The sequence below is a fragment of the Gekko japonicus genome, unplaced genomic scaffold (assembly GCF_001447785.1).
Source record: "Gekko japonicus isolate JY-2015 unplaced genomic scaffold, Gekko_japonicus_V1.1 scaffold10, whole genome shotgun sequence".
In the NCBI taxonomy this organism is placed as follows: domain Eukaryota; kingdom Metazoa; phylum Chordata; class Lepidosauria; order Squamata; family Gekkonidae; genus Gekko; species Gekko japonicus.
The window spans coordinates 1078428-1096818 of NW_015167526.1; the positions used below are offsets into that span (position 1 = coordinate 1078428).

An 18391-nucleotide genomic window follows, 5' to 3' on the forward strand; every position below is an offset into this window, starting at 1 on the left:
CCTCTCTCTCCCTCCCTCCCTCTCTCCCTCTCCCTCCCTCCCTCCCTCTGTCTCCCTCCCTCCCTCTGTCTCCCTCCCTCTCTCTGTCTCTCTCCTTCCATCCCTCCCTCTGTCTCCCTCCCTCCCTCCCTCTGTCTCTCTCCCTCCCTCCCTCCATCTCTGTTGATTAAGACAAAGCGGTTTGGTCACGGTTTCCATGTTACTCATCAATGGGGTTATTTTCTTTATTCGTTTATTTTCTTTCAATTTTTCCCCAGGCTGCCTTTCCACCCAGCTTAGAGTCCCCAAGGGGGCAAACAGCCAAAAAGATAAAAACAACTTCAAAAAGTATATACAGAACAAATTAAAACAAGTAAGCCAAACAAATAAATGGGAAGGAGCATCAGTCAGGGAAGAAGTGCCGGGCATAAAAGTCGCCACCCACGGGCAGAAGATAATGATAGAGGGGGCAGGCTGCTCTCCCTGGGGCGAGAACTGCATATTTGGGGGCCATGACAGAGAAGGCCCTTTCTTGGATTGCCACCCCTCTAGCTTCAGGTGGTGGTGGAGGAACCCAAAGGAGGTCCCCTGAAGATGACCTCAGTGGTTGGGTGCCTTCATATGGAAGGAGATGGTCCTGAAGGTATGCCAGCCTCAAGCCATGCAGTGCTTCAAAGGTCGACACCCGTACCTTGAATTAGGCCCCCAATTAAGTAGGAGCCAAGGTAGGTGGAACAAGACTGGAGAGATATGGGCCCTATGACCCACTCTAGTCAGCCCTCTGGCCACTGCATTCTGTACCAATAGCGGCTTCTAGACACTCTTCAAGGGCAGCCCTAAGGGGAGTGCCTTGCAGTAGTCTAACCTAGATGTTACCGAGACCTGCAGCACAGTGGCAGGATCTTTTCCCTCCCCCCAGAAAACGCTGCAAGTGGCTCATCAGGTGAAGTTGGTGGAAGGTGTCTGCCACCTGCTATTCCAACGGGAGACCCGGGTTCAGCAGCACCCCCAGTTTACAAACCTGTTCCTTTAGGGGGGAGCGCGACTCCATCTGGAACAGGAGACATCTCAGCTCGTGGGTCAGCCCTTCTGCCTGCCAGTAGCACCTCCGTTTGACTGAGATGACGTTTCAGCTTATTTGCTCTCACCCATCCCAAAAATGCCTCTGGGCGCTGGTTCACTGTCTGTTTCTCCTTTAGACAACTTCCCTGCAGGGGCCCAGTTGCAGAGGTTTGCTTGAAGGTTTATGGAAACTCAGTTGCTTTTTTTGGGTAAAATCCCCTTGGCCGGCGTTTCCATCGTGATCAACCCAAGAGGCAGAAGAACCAACTGGCTTAATTCTGGTGGCCTCGATGCACCATGTCCTGGTACCCTCATGGGGCTATGTAGATACTTCATGAAGACACAGGAGTGCCCTCTAATTCCACCAGGCCACTGGGCTGGCCGTGAACACACAAATACACAGCTGGACTCTTCAGGATGGATCCCATGGATCTGTTCCACCAAGAGCAAGACACTTCATTTGCCAGAGGAAAGTGCCACATTATAAATGGATCTTTGGTAGTTCAGTGTCCTGGCCCCACTGGTGGACCTCCTGATGGCACCTGGTATTTCTGGCCACTGTGTGACACAGAGTGTTGGACCGGATGGGCCTTTGGCCTGATCCAATACTGGCATCTCTTATGTTCTTATGTTAAAAGTTAGTAGCACAAAAATGATTGAGGTTGGGTTTCTCCTGACAATTCAGATATTGGGGCACCCTTGGGGTATAGATATAATGCCCTCCCCCTAAAGTTCAATAATAAACTTGAGTGGCCACCTCCAGAATCTTGTCATATCAACCTGTCCAACGAAAGCACTTCTTTGCAAAAACATGGCTTCAGATTCAGATGTTTATATTAAATCCCTGGTTTGAGAGTCCATTGAAGTGTGTGTGTGGGGGAGGATGATTCCTTTCTGTCGAAGCTTTGCTTCTGAATGTAACAAAATATCCTCCTTTTATTTACCACAGGTTGTTTTTGTGGGCATGATGTCCAGTTCCACCCTCTGGGGAAATATCTCAGACCAGTATGGAAGAAAAACAGTAAGTCTCTGGGATTCCCTGGAAACCTTGCTAGCCAGATGCCTTCGGATTGGCAGGCCCTCGTGGCCAAGGGAAGGGTCTTAGATCAGGGAGACTTTAAAAAACACACACCTTTTTATTGCAATATTAAACAGTATTACAGAATATCAAAATCAGTGCAACTAGTATGTATACAAAAAGTAGACTTTGTAAAGAACAGAGTGTCCAACTATGTCAGTGTTACAAGAGAGTACGGCCTTTTGGAACATATTACAACACCAGTTAGTAGCTAGCAATAAAGCTCTGCATACCATATTATAACATAACCTAACATACAATCGTGAAATCATCAGTTTGGAAATGTCTCCATTTGTCATTCTGGAGATGGAATTAAAATGTCTTAGGATCATGTTTTTAAAAGTAAATCAGTGGTCTGTATAAAGAGTTTACTGGAATTATGTCAGCCTCTGCCATATATTTGATGAGTGGGTACCAACTTGCTGTGGATTTTTCTCTGAGTTTGCATAAGGTAAAGTTGAGTGCATTAAGTGATATTTTGCACATGATGAAATGGTCCCGTATGTGGTTTTGCTCGGATTGGACCATCGGGGGAGACTTATTAATCCAATTTGCAGCTATGGTGTTCCTAGCTACAGCCAGTAAAGTGTGAATGAGTTCTGTTCTGTGTTTGTTTCTGTGGGGATCTGTCCAATTATTCAGGAGTAGTATTTCAGGCAAGAGAGGAAGATGTACATTTGTGATCAAACATATATGGTGGGTTATTTGAGACCAGAATTGTTGTATGTGTCAGCATGTCCACCAGCAGTGGAGAAAGTCTGCTATCTGTCCACAGGTTTTTTTCTGCAGAAGGGATCTGTGTCTTTCTTAATATGGTGTAGGGGTGCAGGTGGCAGGTACCAACCAGTGTTCTCTCTAAGCTGAGTTAGTGTGAGCTAGCTCACAGTTTTTTAGCCTCCAGCTCACATATTTTTGTCTGAGCTCAGGAAGGAGGGCTCCAGAGCAAACTAATTTATGCAGGAGCCAAATCGCTCGCTCACAACTTTAATGCCAGTAGCTCACAAAGTAGAATTTTTGCTCACAGGACCCTACAGCTTAGAGGGAACATTGGAACTTGTTAGAATTTTGAAGTTTTGGGATCTTATGTTGAAAATTGCAGAGGAGAGGTTAGGGGAAGCCCATACACATTCCCAGGCGTCTTCCGTTAGCCAATTCCCACAGTCCTTAAGCCACAATTTGAGACATTTTAAGGATTGTTTGTCATCCAAGGTATTCAAGAGTTTATAGATTTTGGACACTAGGCCTGTTGGATGGGTCGCCATGTTCTTTAGAAGCTGTTCAAAACGCGTCCAGGGCCTTTTCAGAGTTTCCATGAGTTGAGGAGACTCTATCATATGTTTGATTTGTAGATATTGAAACCACATTATCCGTCCCCCCAGTTTTTGTTCTAATTGTGTTTTCTCCAGGAGTTTATTGTTTTGCATCATGTGTAATTCCAGCAATGCGCCAGGAGTTGTATAGAGATTGTCACATACAGGCTGGAATCAGGGTTGATTCAAAAATGATAATGGTATGGAGATTGAGGGAGCTAATCTATCTTTGTATTTGTACCGGATTTTGAAGGAGGCTTTCAAGTATCTGTTTTCCTGCCGGATTAGCGGTTTAGATAAAATCGGATTCCAGAATGTATCAAGGAGGGTGCATGGGAGTAAATAATGACCTTGGATCTGCACCCATTCAAGTTGGGGTAGGAAGAGTGCCCGAAGTGTAGCAGCTTCGTAGTGACTGCTGAGGCTGGGTGGATCTAAACCAGATCAGGGAGACTTGGATTCCCAACTTTGTCATCCACTCACTGGGTCTTCTCTCTAGAAGACAGGTTCACATGAGCCACCTGAAGCATTTGTCTCTCGCAACTGGTGTGCGCATGACAAGAAAAGAACAGCAGTTCTCAGTGCACAAGTATCAGGTTTCTGACATGCGGGAAACAAAGAATAATAGAATCGGAGAATCATCGAGCTGGAAGGGACCTCCAGGGTCATCTAGCCCAACCCCCTTCCGACTCTGTGATTCTATGATTATCACCTGGTGCTCCAAAAAAGAAGGGGGGTGGGTTAAGGGACACTGCTTTGCATGCTTTCTCTCTCTCTCTCTCTCCCCCTAAGGGCTTTCTCTCCTATCTTTGTTCTCTGCAGGGGTTGAAGATCAGTGTGCTGTGGACCTTATATTATGGGATCCTCAGTGGATTTGCACCCATTTACAACTGGATCTTGGTGCTGAGGGGCTTGGTGGGCTTTGGCATCGGAGGAGTGCCTCAGTCGTAAGTAAACTCCCCCGTCGCTCTTCTGCACTCCCGTCGCTCTTCCCTCTCCTGCAAAGCTGAGCAGCTCCCCATAAGGCCGGAAGGAGGCCATAAGAAGAGCTCTGGCGGATCAGACTGGCTGTCCCTCTGGAGGGCCGACAACAGGGCACAAAGGCTGAGGCCTTCCCTCGATGTCATCGCCTACTGGCACCGAGACTCAGAGGTGTTACTGCTTCCGAATGCGGAGGTTCCCTTTAGTCCCCACTTTCCTGTGCTAAAGGTAAAGGTCAAGGTTTCCCTTGCCCGAAAGCCAGTCGAGTCCGACTCTAGGGTTGCGGTGCTCATCTCCATTTCAAAGCCGAAGAGCCAGCGCTGTCCGAAGACGTTTCCGTGGTCATGTGGCCGGCATGACTAAACACCAAGGCGCATGGAACGCTGTTCCCTTCCCACCGAAGTGGTACCTATTTATCTACTTGCAATTTCTTGCTTTCGAACTGCTAGGTTGGCAGGAGCTGGAACTAGAGACGGGAGCTCACTCCGTCATGCGGCACACTCGGGTCTCGAACTGCTGAACTACCGACCTTCCACAGCCTGCAGTTCAGCGTCTTAACCACTTGAGCCACCGCAGCTCCTTTCCTGTGCTACTTAAGAACTATTTCCCAGCACCTAGGTCAGGGCCGCTGTCATCCGTGCAAGGTACAGAGGCCTTTCCCCTCCTCCAGAGCAATGCTGCCTCTAAGCAGTAGAATGTGACAGAGTGTTGGACTAGATGGGCCATTGGCTTCTCTCGTGTTCTTACGTTCTAGTCTGAGAGCCAGTTTGGTGTAGTGATTAAGTGTGCGGACTCTAATTTGGGAGAACCGGGTTTGATTCCCCACTCCTCCACTTGCACCTGCTGATGTGACCTTGGGTCAGTCACAAGCTCTGGCACAGCTGTCCTTGAAAAAGAGCAGTTTCTGTCAGAGCTCTCTCAGCCCCACCCACCTCACAGGGAGTCTGTTGTGGGGAGGGGAAGGGAAAGGAGTTTGTAAGCCGCTCTGAGACTCCGAGTGAAGGGCGGGGTATAAATCCAATCTCTTCTTCTTCTTCTTCTTGTGAGCAAAAATTCTACTTTGTGAGCTACTGTCATTAAAGTTGTGAGTGAGCGGTTTGGCTGCTGCATCAATTAGTTTGCTCTGGAGTCTTCCTTCCTGAGCTAAAACAAAAATGTGTACGCCAGAGGCTAAAGGACTGTGAGCTGGCTCACACTGACTCAGCTTAGAGGGAACACTGCTCCAGAGTAGTGCTGGGTCAGGCGGCCTTTTGCTGCTGATCTCAATCCGGACTCAGGGCTGAGTTCAGTGGTGGTTGCGTGGACGCATGTGGGTTAGAACCAGTGTTCCCTCTAAGCTGAGTTAGTGTGAGCTAGCTCACAGTTTTTTAGCCTCCGGCTCGCCCATTTTTGTCTTAGCTCAGGAAGGGATGGCTCCAGAGCAAACTAACATATGCAGTAGCCAAATTGCTCGCCAGGAGCTCAGAAAGTAGAATTTTTGCTCACAAGACTCCACAGCTTAGAGGGAACATTGGTTAGAACCCTGCCATCTTTCCCCTCACCTCCTCTGAAACGAAATCTGTAGCTCAGATACCATTTCCCCCCCCTGGCAGTTCAGGCTTTTCGGGGTTACTTTAACTACCCTGCAAAGGAACTCAGCTGACTTCAGGAAGGTTAGTTTTTCCACAGTCAACCTTAACAGCACGGATCAGAACATCCCTGGGATGTCAAACAGAACCAGAATGGAAGTCAAGACCAATTTTGTCCAGATCACAGGAGGTGGTAGTTCCGCTATATTCTGCTATGGGCAGGCCTCACCTGGAGTACTGCATCCAGTTTTAGGCACCACATTTTAGGAAGGATGTTGACAAGCTTGAGTGTGTCCAGAAGAGAGCAACCAGGATGGTGGGAGGGTTGGAATCCAAGTCTTATGAGGAAAGGCTGAAAGAGTTGGGTTTGTTTAGCCTGGGAAAGAGAAGGCTTAGAGGGGACATGATTGCAGTCTTCCAGTATCTGAAGGGCTGTCATGTAGAAGATGGAGCAGATCAATTCTCTCTTGCTCCAGATTGCAAGACTAGGTCTAATGGGTGGGAATGACAAGGGAGTCGATACCGGCTGAATATCAGGAGTAACTTCCTAACTGTCAGAGTGGTTGAGCAGTGGAGCAGACTGCCTCGGGAGGTGGTGGATGCTCCTTCGCTGGACGTTTCCAAGCGAAGGCTGGACAACCATCTTTCGGGTATCCTGTAGGGCCATCTTTCGGCTCTGCTCCTGCGGAGTGCAGGGGGCTGGACTAGATGACCTGCAAGGTTCCTTCCAACTCTAACATTCTATGATTCTGTGATTCAATCTCCAAAGTTCAAAGAAGGAAAATCAGCTCTAAAATAAGTGGTTAACTAGTGGAAAGGGAAGGGCTTGGTAGACACAAAAGCTGCACCCATCTAGCACGCACGCCCCCCCCCCCTTTATTTCTGTTCTGGTCAGCATAAGCATTCTGCCTCCACCCCCTCCTCGATTAAGCTTATTAAACATTGATGTTCTGGGTCCGCAGTGAGGCTATTCCAATGCAATTTGAGCCTGCCCAGAATCTGTGGCTAATGGGTTTGGATTAAAAAAAAAAATCATTATCCACTGGCCACTCATGTTTTTCCTAGAGCTGTTCCCAGGGAAATGGAGGCGAAGCTTTCAGGGCTGCTACACAGCTGAGATGGATTCCCCTCTTCTCCACACACTCAACAGGGAATTCCACCAGTCTGCTACCAGCCAGCCTGGACTGGATATAACCTCTCGACATGTATGGGCTTATCGATCGCTACTGACTGCATCGTGTTCACCTTGATGGATTGAGTCATGTGGGGTCTCTCTGTTCCCTGAAAATGTTCCTCAGCCATTCATGTTTATCTTGTAAAAACAGTTCCAGGGGGCAGCTATGTTGAGCAGCTCGATTTGAGCCCCAGAAGCGCCTTAGAGACCCACAAGTTTTAGGGTGTGAGCTTTTAAGGGCCAAAGGCAATGCTCCCTCGAAACTGTGGAGTCCTGTGAGCAACAATCCTACTTTGTGAGCTCCTGGCATTGAAGTGGTGAGCGAGCGATTTGGCTGCTGCATAAATTAGTTTGCTCTGGAGCCACATCCTTCCTGAGCCAAGACAAAAATGTGTGAGCCGGAGGCTAAGCGACTGTGAGCTAGCTCCCACAAACTCAGCTTAGAGGGAACATTGGTCAAAGCTCCCTTCGTCAGTCCGATATTGCTTGATTTCCCCCTCCTCCTTCAATGTGTTCCTCTGTGTTCTTGTTCTCTTCAGGGTGACTTTATACGCAGAATTCCTTCCGATGAAAGCCAGAGCAAAATGCATTCTGCTTATCGAGGTAGGTGGCCTTTGGTCAACCTAGAAAGCGCCCCCTGGTGGTTCCAACATTCAGGTCGTGATCAGATGCTTATTTTGGGTGGGTGCCCTGACTGGGGCAGCGCAGGGGTGGATTGGCCATTAAAGCCAGTTTGACGTAGTGGCTAAGTGCGCAGACTCTAATCTGGGAGAACCGGGTTTGATTCCCCACTTTTCCACTTGCACCTGCTGGATGACCTTGGGCAAGCCACAGTTCTGTCAGAGCTGTCCTTGAAAAAGAGCAGTTTCTGTCAGAGTTCTCTCATCCCCACCGATCTCACAGGGTGTCTGTTGTGGGGAGAGGAAGGGAAAGGAGTTTGTAAGCTGCTCTGAGACTCCAAGTGAAGGGCGGGGGATAAATCCCATCTCTTCTTCTTTCTTCTCCTCCTCCTCTTCGTCTTCTTCTTCCTCCTCCTCCTCCTCTTCTTCTTCTGCCACTGGGAAAACGTCTAGTGGGCTGATGGCTTGGGAAGCCACCTCCCCTTGCCCAGGGTTGCCCTGGCCCCAAGCAAGGTGGCATTCACCTTACACAGGGTGGCCCTGCACCAGATGGGCAGGAGTTCTTGCCAAGAGCCACAGCCCCGGCCTCAGATGAGACGGCTGGGCAAAAGCTGACAGCCTTCAGCCTGTGTGGGGCAGGTGCCTCCCTCTGCCTTTATCGGGGGGGGGGGGAGGCTGCAGATGGGGCCCTTTTCCAAGTCCATTTTTATTTTTTACCTTTTTATTTATTGGATTTATACCCCGCCCTCCCCGCCAACGCAGGCTCAGGGCGGCTTTCGTAAAAGCATTAAAACAGTTTAAAACACACAAAATCTAAAGTGCAACGCATATATTTCCTATGTGACAGCAGTCATAATCCCATATTTTCTTAGCAGGAGTCAGTTAGTACAGACTTAGGTGATACAAACAACCCCAGGGAGGCTCCAACTTGTCCAGATGTTAAGTGTGGTTGAATGCCTGGCGGAAGAGCTCCGTCTCGCAGGTCCTACGGAATTAAAATAAACTCTGCAGGGCCCCGGTGTCCTCAGGGAGCTCGTTCCACCAGCGTGGTGCTGCCCCTGAAAAGGCCCTGGCCCTCGTCACAGCCAGCCTGGCTTCTCTAAGGCCTGGGACGGCCAGACGGTTTTGGGACCCTGATTGTAGTGCTCTCTGGGGAACATGTGGGGAAATGCAGTCCTTCAGTTATGCAGGCCCCTGACCGTATAGGGCTTTATAGGTAAGCACCAGCACCTTGAAGCGAATTCAATATGCTATAGGCAGCCAGTGCAATGCCTTCAGCGCAGGCGGGATGTGTCCTCGTGGCGCCCTGCAGCCCCTGCACCAGCTGCAGCTTCCGCATTTGGGACAAGGGCACCCCCATGCAGAGAGCATTGCAGTAGTCTAATCCTCCCTGGGGTAGCACAAGGCTGAATTCCCACGTGCCACTTCCCTTTATATGCTCCCACTATGGGTGAATGTTTGTGAACAGAGACAGACTGGGACGTTAAAGCAACCTTGGAACCAGCTGAACCAAACAGCCCCTGCAGTGACCCACGGATCCTCCCTGGGGCCCAAATGTGAGTCAAGCAGCCCCTGGGCCGCTCCTGGCTGCACAGGGGTCGCTTGGTCCAGCTTTGCCCTTGGCTACTAGAGGCCCTCCAAGGCAGCAGTCCACCAGGAACTTTCTCAGTGGGTCAAAGAGCCAGTCCACCCCCTGTGTTTTCACTGTGCCTGTTCAATTGAACTTGAATTATGGGCACTGTAGTGTATTCAAAGCTGCCTTGAATGCACGATAGGTTGTGAAACATCTAATTGAAGTGTAATGTAAAGCTTCTCCTGGGCTAGGATCCAAATCCATCCAATCGTGTTACTAGCCCAGGAAGCACCTAACCAATCACTTTCAAACAAGCTCCCTGAGCGGGAACATCCGTGATTGGTTCGTATGCGAACAACCTTATTGGTTGGTATTTGTACAGTGGGTGTGGCTACATTAGCCGGGAAAGTTTAAAAGCAGGACAGCTGCAATGTAAAGGCTGTTCTGGCTTTCGGATGTTGATCCGTGTTGGAGTTGTGTTCGAGTTGAAGAATGAAGTTGTGTTTTTGCTGAATCACTCTCCGACTGCTTTGTTAAGTGAACGGCTAACAGGCACACTCCAGCTTTCTTGTGCTTTCCTTGGATGTGAGATCGGGGTCCCAACTGGGCCTCATCACATGACCATCGGAGTCGGTGAATTCCAGTTATTCAAACAAAACAAATCCAGTTCCGGGGGCCATAAGGTGTGAAGCGACAGACTGGTCACTCCTGTCTCGCAGAGTGCGGAAGGCCCAAGATTCAGATGTTCAGAGGAGAGGTTGATTTTTATTTCACTTGCTCCAACAAACAACCTGTCTCTCTTTCCTCTGAGAGCCAGTCTGGTGTAGCGGTTAAGCGCTCGGACTCTAATCTGGGAGCGCCGGGTTTGATTCCCCACTCCTCCACTCACAGCTGCTGGATGACCTTGGGCAAGCCGTAGTTCTGATAAGAGCTGTTCTTGAAAAAGAGCAGTTTCTGTCAGAGCTCTCTCAGCCCCACCTACCTCACAGGGTGTCTGTTGTGGGGAGGGGGAGGGAGAGGAGTTTGAAAGCCGCTCTGAGACTCCCTTGGGTAGTGAAGGGTGGGGTAAAAATCCAATCTCCTCCTCTTCTTCTTCTTCTTCTTCCTCCTTCACCGGCAGGTCTTCTGGGCCATCGGGTCAGTCTTTGAGGTCCTCCTGGCCGTGTTTGTGATGCCCACCCTGGGCTGGCGCTGGCTGCTGATTCTCTCGGCCCTCCCTCTGCTGTTGTTTGCCATCTTGTGTTTCGTAGGTATTCTCTCGCTGGGAAGGAAACTGGTTTGCATTAGTCACATCTGCATAGTGTTGTTTGGTGTCGTGGTGAAGTGTGTGTGCTCTAATCTGGGAGAACCGGGTTTGATTCCCCGCGCCTCCACTCGCAGCTGCTGGATGACCTTGGGCAAGCCGTAGTTCTGTCAGAGCCGTTCTTGAAAAAGAGCAGTTTCTGTCAGAGCTCTCTCAGCCCCACCGACCTCCCAGGGCATCTGTCTGTTGTGGGGAGGGGAAGGGAGAGGAGTTTGTCAGCCGCTCTGAGACTCCTCTGGGTAGTAAAGGGCGGGGTATAAATCCAATCTCCTCCTCATCCTCATCCTCTTCTTCTCCTTCTCCTCCTACTCTCCTCCTCCTCCTTCTCCTTCTCCTCCTCCACCTCTTCCTCCTTCTCCTTCTCCTCCTTCTTCTCCTCCACCTCTTCCTCCTTCTCTTCCTCTGCCTCCTTCTCCTCCTCCTCCTTCTTCTCCTTCTCCTCTTCTTCTCCTCCTTCTCCTCCTTCTCCTCCTCCTCCTCCTCCTCCTCCTCCTCCTCCTTTTCTTCCTCCTCCTTCTTCTTGTTTGTTTGTTTGTTTGTTTTGACCTTTGTCCATGGACTTCCTTCCCTCCCCTCAGTGGCTGCCGGAAAGCGCAAGGTACGATGTCCTGTCGGGGAACCAGGAAAAGGCCATCGCCACGCTGAAGAGGATCGCCAGTGAGAACGGGGCTCCAATGCCTCTCGGCAAACTGATCATCTCCCGGCAGGTGGGTATGGGAAGAGGGCACTCAGCAAAGCCCCAGTTTGTTTCAGTGGACCCATCTGGACCTCAGAGACAGGGCCCAACCCTGGACACTGTTACTTATTTTTATGGACTTATATCTCGCCCCTCCCCTGGGTCACAGGGCTTGGAGGCAGCTCACAACATTCAACAAAAAAATCTATAAATAGAGAAGAAGAAGAAGAGATGGGATTTGTACAATGCCCTTACTTAAAGGTAAAGGGTAAAGGTTTCCCCTTGCTCCAAAGGCAGTCGAATCTGACTCTAGTGGCAGTGCTCATCTCCGTTTCCAAGCCGAAGAGCCAGCACTGTCCAAAGACGTTTCTGTGGTCATGTGGCCACCATGACTAGATGCCGAGGCTCACGGAACGCTGTTACCTTTCCACCGAAGTAGTACCTGTTTATCTACTTGCAATGTCTTGCTTTCGAACTGCTAGGTTGGCAGGAGCTGGAACTAGAGACGGGAGCTCACTCCGTCACACGGCACTCGGGTCTCGAACTGCTGAACGACCAACCTTCCGGTCTGCAGTTCAGTGTCGTAACCACTTGAGCCACCACGGCCCCTAAAATGTACTTACAAGACATTAAATTGCAATCTGTAAAACAACACCCTAGCTCAGGCATCAGAGTAAAACATGATCATTTGGCACCCAACAACCAACACCTCAGGTTGCTATCAAAAACCAGGATGCACTGCTAATAAGAGCTGCGGTGGCTCAAGTGGTTAAGACGCTGAACTGCAGGCTGTGGAAGGTCAGTAGTTCAGCAGTTCGAGACCCGGGTGCCGCAAGACGGAGTGAGCTCCCGTCTCTAGTTCCAGCTCCTGCCAGCCTAGCCGTTCGAAAGCAAGAAATTGCAAGTAGATAAATAGGTACCACTTCAGTGGGAAGGTAACAGCGTTCCGTGCGCCTTGGTGTTTAGTCATGCCGGCCACATGACCACGGAAACGTCTTCGGACAGCGCTGGCTCTTCGGCTTGGAAACGGAGATGAGCACCGCAACCCTAGAGTTGGACTCGACTGGCTTTCGAGCAAGGGAACCTTTACCTTTACTTATTGCTAATAAGCGGAAGAAAACTGGCCTCGACCATCCTCAGTGGAAAGCTCAGCAGAACATCTCAGTCTCACGGGCCCTAAGGAATCTAGACAGATCCTGCAGAGACCAGATGTCATCTGGCAGAGAGGCCCACCAGGCAGGGGCCGCTGTAGAGAAAGCTCTTGCCTTTGTTCAGGATAGTCGAGCTGCCTGTGGGACCGGCACCACCAGGAGACCACGTGAAAAAGAACGAAGCATTCTTAGGGAGAAACGATCCCCATGGGTACGAAGGTCCCAGACCATTTAGGGCTTTAAAGTTGCTAAGTCAAGCAAAAACGCGAAGTCAAGAAGGGCCTTGGAAGGATGTTCGGCTAACCCTTAGGAAGAACTTTCTGATGGTTAGAGCAGTTCCTCATTGGAACAGGCTTCCTCGGGTGGTGGCGGGCTCTCCTTCTTTGGATGTGTTCAAACAGAGGCTAGATGGCCCCATCTGACAGCAATGCTGATTGTGTGAACTTGGGCAGATCATGAGAGGGAGGGCAGGACTTAGTTCCCATGGCCCTTTTTTACATGCCCAGGGAAATGCCAATCGCCACGTTGGGGTCAGGAAGCAATTTTTCTCCAGGCCAGGTTGGCCGGGGATTCTGGAGGGTTTTGTCATCTTCTGGGCATAGAGCAGGGGTCACTGGGTGTGTAGAGGGGGAAGTATTTCCTTTCATTTATTGGCTTCATTAACCAGGGGTCAGGGGAAAGTATTTGTGAATTTCCTGCCTTGTGCGGGGGGTTGGACTACATGACTAGGTCCCACTGCTGGCCCCACAGGTGGACCTCCTGATGGCACCTGGTATTTTTGGCCACTGTGTGACAGAGTGTTGGACTAGATGGGCCATTGGCCTGATCCAACAGTGGCTTCTCTTATGGTCTCATGTCCCTTCCAACTCTATGATTCTATGATGTGATATCAGCAGTCTCTCTTCCTCTGGCCATCAGTTGCGGACAATCTCTGGCATTCAAACTGTTGTTGTTTCCACACAGGAAGACCGAGGGAAAATGAGGGACCTCTTCACCCCCCAATTTAGATGGACCACACTTCTGCTTTGGTTTATATGGTGAGCGTGTGAATGCCTCTGTGAGCTTGTGCAATCCTTCGCTGACTCTTTCGTGGCTGCTCGCTTTACGCAGGTGTATTTAAAACTCCCCCAACCATTCTGGAAATCAGAGCTCGCGGGCCAGAGGCAAGAGGGTGGTTTGCTAAGCGGACAAGCAGAGAGAGGGAGAGAGAGTCCACAAGCAGCCCAGTCTATACCTGAGAAATCAGTCACCTGCACAGACTGAGTTGCTGGCAGTGTAATAGAGTCAGACAGGGCCCTGCTGGTTCCTTGGGTCACCTGATCTCTGTGGCACTGATACTGCAGGGCCAACCCCTGGTCCACCCACAAGGGCAGTGCTGTGGTGCCACAGAGAATCAGGCAGGGACAGAAAGGGCAAAAACCTGAACCTTAACATTAAAATTCAGGACCTAACAAAGGTTAGTAAAATGTGAAAAAGAGGGCCAATATTAAAAACTAAATGTAGAAAATATATAGAACAAGATACATGTATTTATTAATTACAAATTTTAAAACATATATAAGGGCCCATTCTTATCAAGTATATAAGTGACATGGCAATACACACGGGCTTAAAAACCTGACCTGACGTGTTTCGGCCTGCATAGGCCTTCCTCAGAGGTCAAACAATTGAGTGGCAAGATGGCTATATAAATATAATACAATCATGTAGACACAATCAGGATGGATACAAAACATAAATTCAATATGGACCAGAAAACCAGTTGTTCCAGAATAAAACCACCAGGCACAGAATAAATATGCCAATGAGATCTTTCAAAGTGCAATCACTTGCCCACTGGTTCTAAAGTATAGATTTTTGGTCCAAGAATTGCCTCCTTTGATTGTGTTGCCACAGTGTTCTCAAGTAAAAAGCAGCCATGACAGCACAAGGAATGAGATGCCAGGGTTTGGAGCCAGTGTTCCCTCTAAGCTGAGTGAGTGTGAGCCAGCTCACAGTTTTCTAGCCTCCAGCTCACAGATTTTTGTCTCCGCTCAGGAAGGATGGCTCCAGAGCAAGCTAATTTATGTAGTACCCAAATTGCTCGCTCACAACTTGAATGCCAGGAGCTGACAAAGTGCAATTTTTGCTCACAAGACTCCAGAGCTTAGAGGGAGCGCTGGTTTGGAGAGCAAGGAAAGGGGAGGCCTTCAGCCATCCAGGCAGGAAAAGAGAGCAATGGGGGGGGGGGTACCCACGTGCAAGAGTCCCCATGCATCAGTGTTAAGAAGGTAATTTGGGAAGTGCAGCTGATTGTATTCCGGTGTGGCTGATGTGAGGGAAAGCTACACCTGTTGGATTCTCCTCTTCTGTGCTTTCATGAATGGCACCAAGCCCTGCTGCCTTCTGCTGATTTCCCTGTGAGTTTTTTTTAAATGCTGGCATTAACTGTGTCCTCAGTGTTCCCTCTAAGCTGAGTTAGTGTGAGCTAGCTCACAGTTTTTTAGCCTCCAGCTCACAGATTTTTGTCTTAGCTCAGGAAGGATGGCTCCAGAGCAAGCTAATTTATGCAGTAGCCAAATTGCTCACTCACAACTTTAATGCCGGTAGCTCACAAGGTAGAATTTTTGCTCACAGGACTCCACAGCTTAAAGGGAACATTGGTCCTCACTGCCTCCTTCATGCGGGTATATTTAAATCTTCCCCCAGATATTCTGGGAAACAGCCTGACCATATTGTTGCAAGCTTATGACCCTTCCAGTAAGCCTGGATTGGACCAAATCAGTCCCTTTCCTCAGTTAAATAAAGGACCACACCAGCGATGGACCTCTCCGCCCAGATTCCTTTAAATTCTGGCTGCGATCATACGTACAATTAGACCTGACATAGGTGCTCATGCTGGGCGGAATTAAAGGGTGTGATCAGACAACAACATCTGGGAAGCACCCTGCAGGCCTCCGCAACCTGTTCTGCTCCGCCGCAGAAGCGGAGTTGAAAGACACCGGGGGAAATCTGGTAGAAAATGGGTTGCAATGGGCCATGGACAGACTTTCCTGTGTCTGATCACTCCAGCGCACTCTCATGGCATTGGGAGGGTTTGATCAGGCCATCCTGACTCTGTGCCGTTGTTCCCCCCCCCCTTTCGCAGTATGCACATCATCGCAAACTCCAGGGCTATTTTTGGGCAGGAACACACAGGAATGGAGTTCCGGCTGGCTCCTGAGTTGGCCATGCCCAGCAGGAGTTCATTAGCATAATAGGCCACACCCAACAGCAGAAACTCATTAGGATTGGCTACATTAGGGTGTGTGTGGCCTAACATGCAAAGGAGTTCCTGCTCCAAAAAAGCCCTGGGTTTTGACAACAAACAAGGTAAACAGAATAAGAAGCAAAAGGTGGGTGTGGCTGGATGACCACACTTCTGGTAACATGGGGGTGCGGCCTAATATGCTAATGAGCTGTACTATCAGGGGTGTGGCCTAATATGTTAATGAGTTGCTGCTGTTGGGTATGGCTTATTATGCTAATGAGTTCCTGCTGGGCTTTTTCTACAAAAAGAGCCCTGGCCAAACTCCATAGGGAGCCCTGAGTGCGGAAGTGCGGTTCATCGATTCCCCCTTTAAGCGCATGGGAAACGAACGGCACCCAAAAAAGAGACTCACCCGCAGTTGGGTCTGATCACACACTGACGGGTTGCACCCGCAGCTTCGAAGGGAGGTGTGATCGTGCAGCTGCGGGTCAAACTCCTCCAGAGGAAATAGCCTCGCTCCCCCCCCCATTTTTTCTGGCGCGTGTGACCACACCCCTCTGTGTCCCTTCTTATGCGTCTGACCCTTTGAGACACTCTCATTGCTTTCCCCACAGGTTCTCCAATGCCTTTTCGTATTATGGATTAGTTTTATTAACTACAGAGCTCTTCCAAGCGGGAGACATCTGCAGCAGTGAGTATGGTCCGGTCCGGTCCGGTCTTGGGGTAGAAAACTGCAGGCATAACAGCCTTTAAGAGGACGCGTTTTATTTATTTGCTTGTTTATTTAAAATATATGCTCTACCCTTATTCAAAAGTTCGGCCTGGCTTCAAAACATGAGTAACGACAAAGGGATCAATTATATAAGGCACATTAAGAAGGTGCAGAATGCCCAGATTAAAAGCAATAACAAAGCAGTCACACCAGATCAGAGAAACCTCTAAAGAAAAGGACCGTTTGAAAGTGTCTCCTGGATGAGCCAGATCCAGCCCAGGGGCCGTATGATTGACACCTCTGGGTTAGACTTATTTGGCCTCTCGGCAGGCACCGAACTCTACTGTTCTCAGACTAGCAACTCACCAATGAGAATGAGATGAACATGCCAGGTCAAAAAAATGCAAAAGGATGATTGACAACCTGATTGTTAGATCGCACTAACAAAGGACTCTTAGAGTGATTCAGCAAGTGATTCAGCTTTATTGGAAGTAACGAACAAGCACTCAACTCAGTAAGAAACCAGAACAGAAAACAGTGGGAGCTTATGCTCCTTTTAAACATAACCGGGCTAATGTAGCCACGCCTATTTACATTTAACAACCAATGAGATTGCTTAGTTAAGGACCAATGGGAGTCTTTCCCTCCTAGGGAATGGTATCGTTCTGATTGGTCGCTGTTACGAAGCGGCCAATAGGAGGTTCGCTCAGAGGAGCCCTGGGCCTTAGCCCAGGAAGGGATGGCTCCGGAGCGAACTAATTTCTGCAGTAGCCAAATCGCTCCCTCACAACTTTAATGCCGGTAGCTCACAAAGTAGAATCTTTGCTCACAAGACTCCACAGCGTAGAGGGAGCATTGCTCACCAGCTGAACAAAACTGAAGACCCCTGTGGGTTAAGTGTTAGATCGCGCTAACAAAGGAACCGTAGAGTGATTCAGCAAGTGATTCAGCTTTATTTAGAAGTAACGAACAAGCACTAACTCAGTAAGAAACCAGAACAGAAAACAGTGGGAGCTTATGCTCCTTTTAAACATAACCGGGCTAATGTAGCCACGCCTATTTACAAATAACAACCAATGAGATTGCTAGAATAAAGACCAATGGGAGTCTTTCCCTCCTAGGGAATGGTATCGTTCTGATTGGTCGCTGTTACGAAGCGACCAATAGGAAGTTCGCTCAGAGGAGCCCTGGTCTGGCTCGAAGCTTAACATGGGAGTCCTATGAGGTGATTCATGTAATCATTTCAATACATTACAATTCCTCCCCCCTAAGTTAAGCCATCATCCCAATTGTTTTATTATTTACAAACATGCAATCAACCTTTGTACATCAGTTATTCCAACAGTATTTACACTCATAGTCCTTCAGATAAGTCGGCATTTGCCGCGAACGCTGGGACCTGCGGAGCGGTGCAGGCTCCATGGGCAGACAAGGTTGTGGGTCAGAGTGGGGTTCACTACAGCCTGGATCAGGCACAGACTCGACTGGGATTTCAGCCCCGCACACAGGGTTCTGCCCTGACTCGGGGACAGTACCGGGCCTTTCGGTACTCACCGCCTGCTCTGGGGGTGTCCACTCGACATCAGGGGATTCAGCCGTCGGAGAGTCAGCGCTGTCCCTAGCCCAACGTCTCCTTAACTGATCTATGTGGCGCCGCCATATTCGACCGTCAGCTAACTGCACCACATACATTCGAGTACCCACAGAGTCGGATATAACCCCAGGAAGCCATAAGTGCCCGTTTGCATAATTTCGTGCGAAAACCTTGTCCCCTTTTTCAAACATGCGCACCTTCGGTTGCGCCGTGGTACGCTCGGATTGCTCTTCAGTGAGGTCTGGGTGCATTCGGTTCAAACGGGTCGTGAGTCTCCGCCCCATTAACAATTCGGCCGGACTACGGCCTGTAGCACTACAGGGGGTGGTGTGCTGCAGCAAAAGAAAGGAGCCCAGCCTCTGGCTCCAGTCCCCTTCGTCC

At 49.5% G+C, this 18391-nt stretch overlaps 1 protein-coding gene across 1 annotated transcript in view; it reads left to right on the top strand.

The window, feature by feature from the left end:
* The window catches only part of SVOP (SV2 related protein), a 45477-nt gene that overhangs the window by 14760 nt on the left and 12326 nt on the right, over positions 1–18391 (top strand). The window contains exons 5-11 of the mRNA XM_015413212.1: positions 1991–2062; positions 4252–4376; positions 7692–7755; positions 10466–10591; positions 11227–11355; positions 13439–13512; positions 16319–16395. Of these exons, the coding sequence (XP_015268698.1) occupies positions 1991–2062; positions 4252–4376; positions 7692–7755; positions 10466–10591; positions 11227–11355; positions 13439–13512; positions 16319–16395 (667 nt within the window). The remainder of the gene's footprint in view (positions 1–1990; positions 2063–4251; positions 4377–7691; positions 7756–10465; positions 10592–11226; positions 11356–13438; positions 13513–16318; positions 16396–18391) is intronic.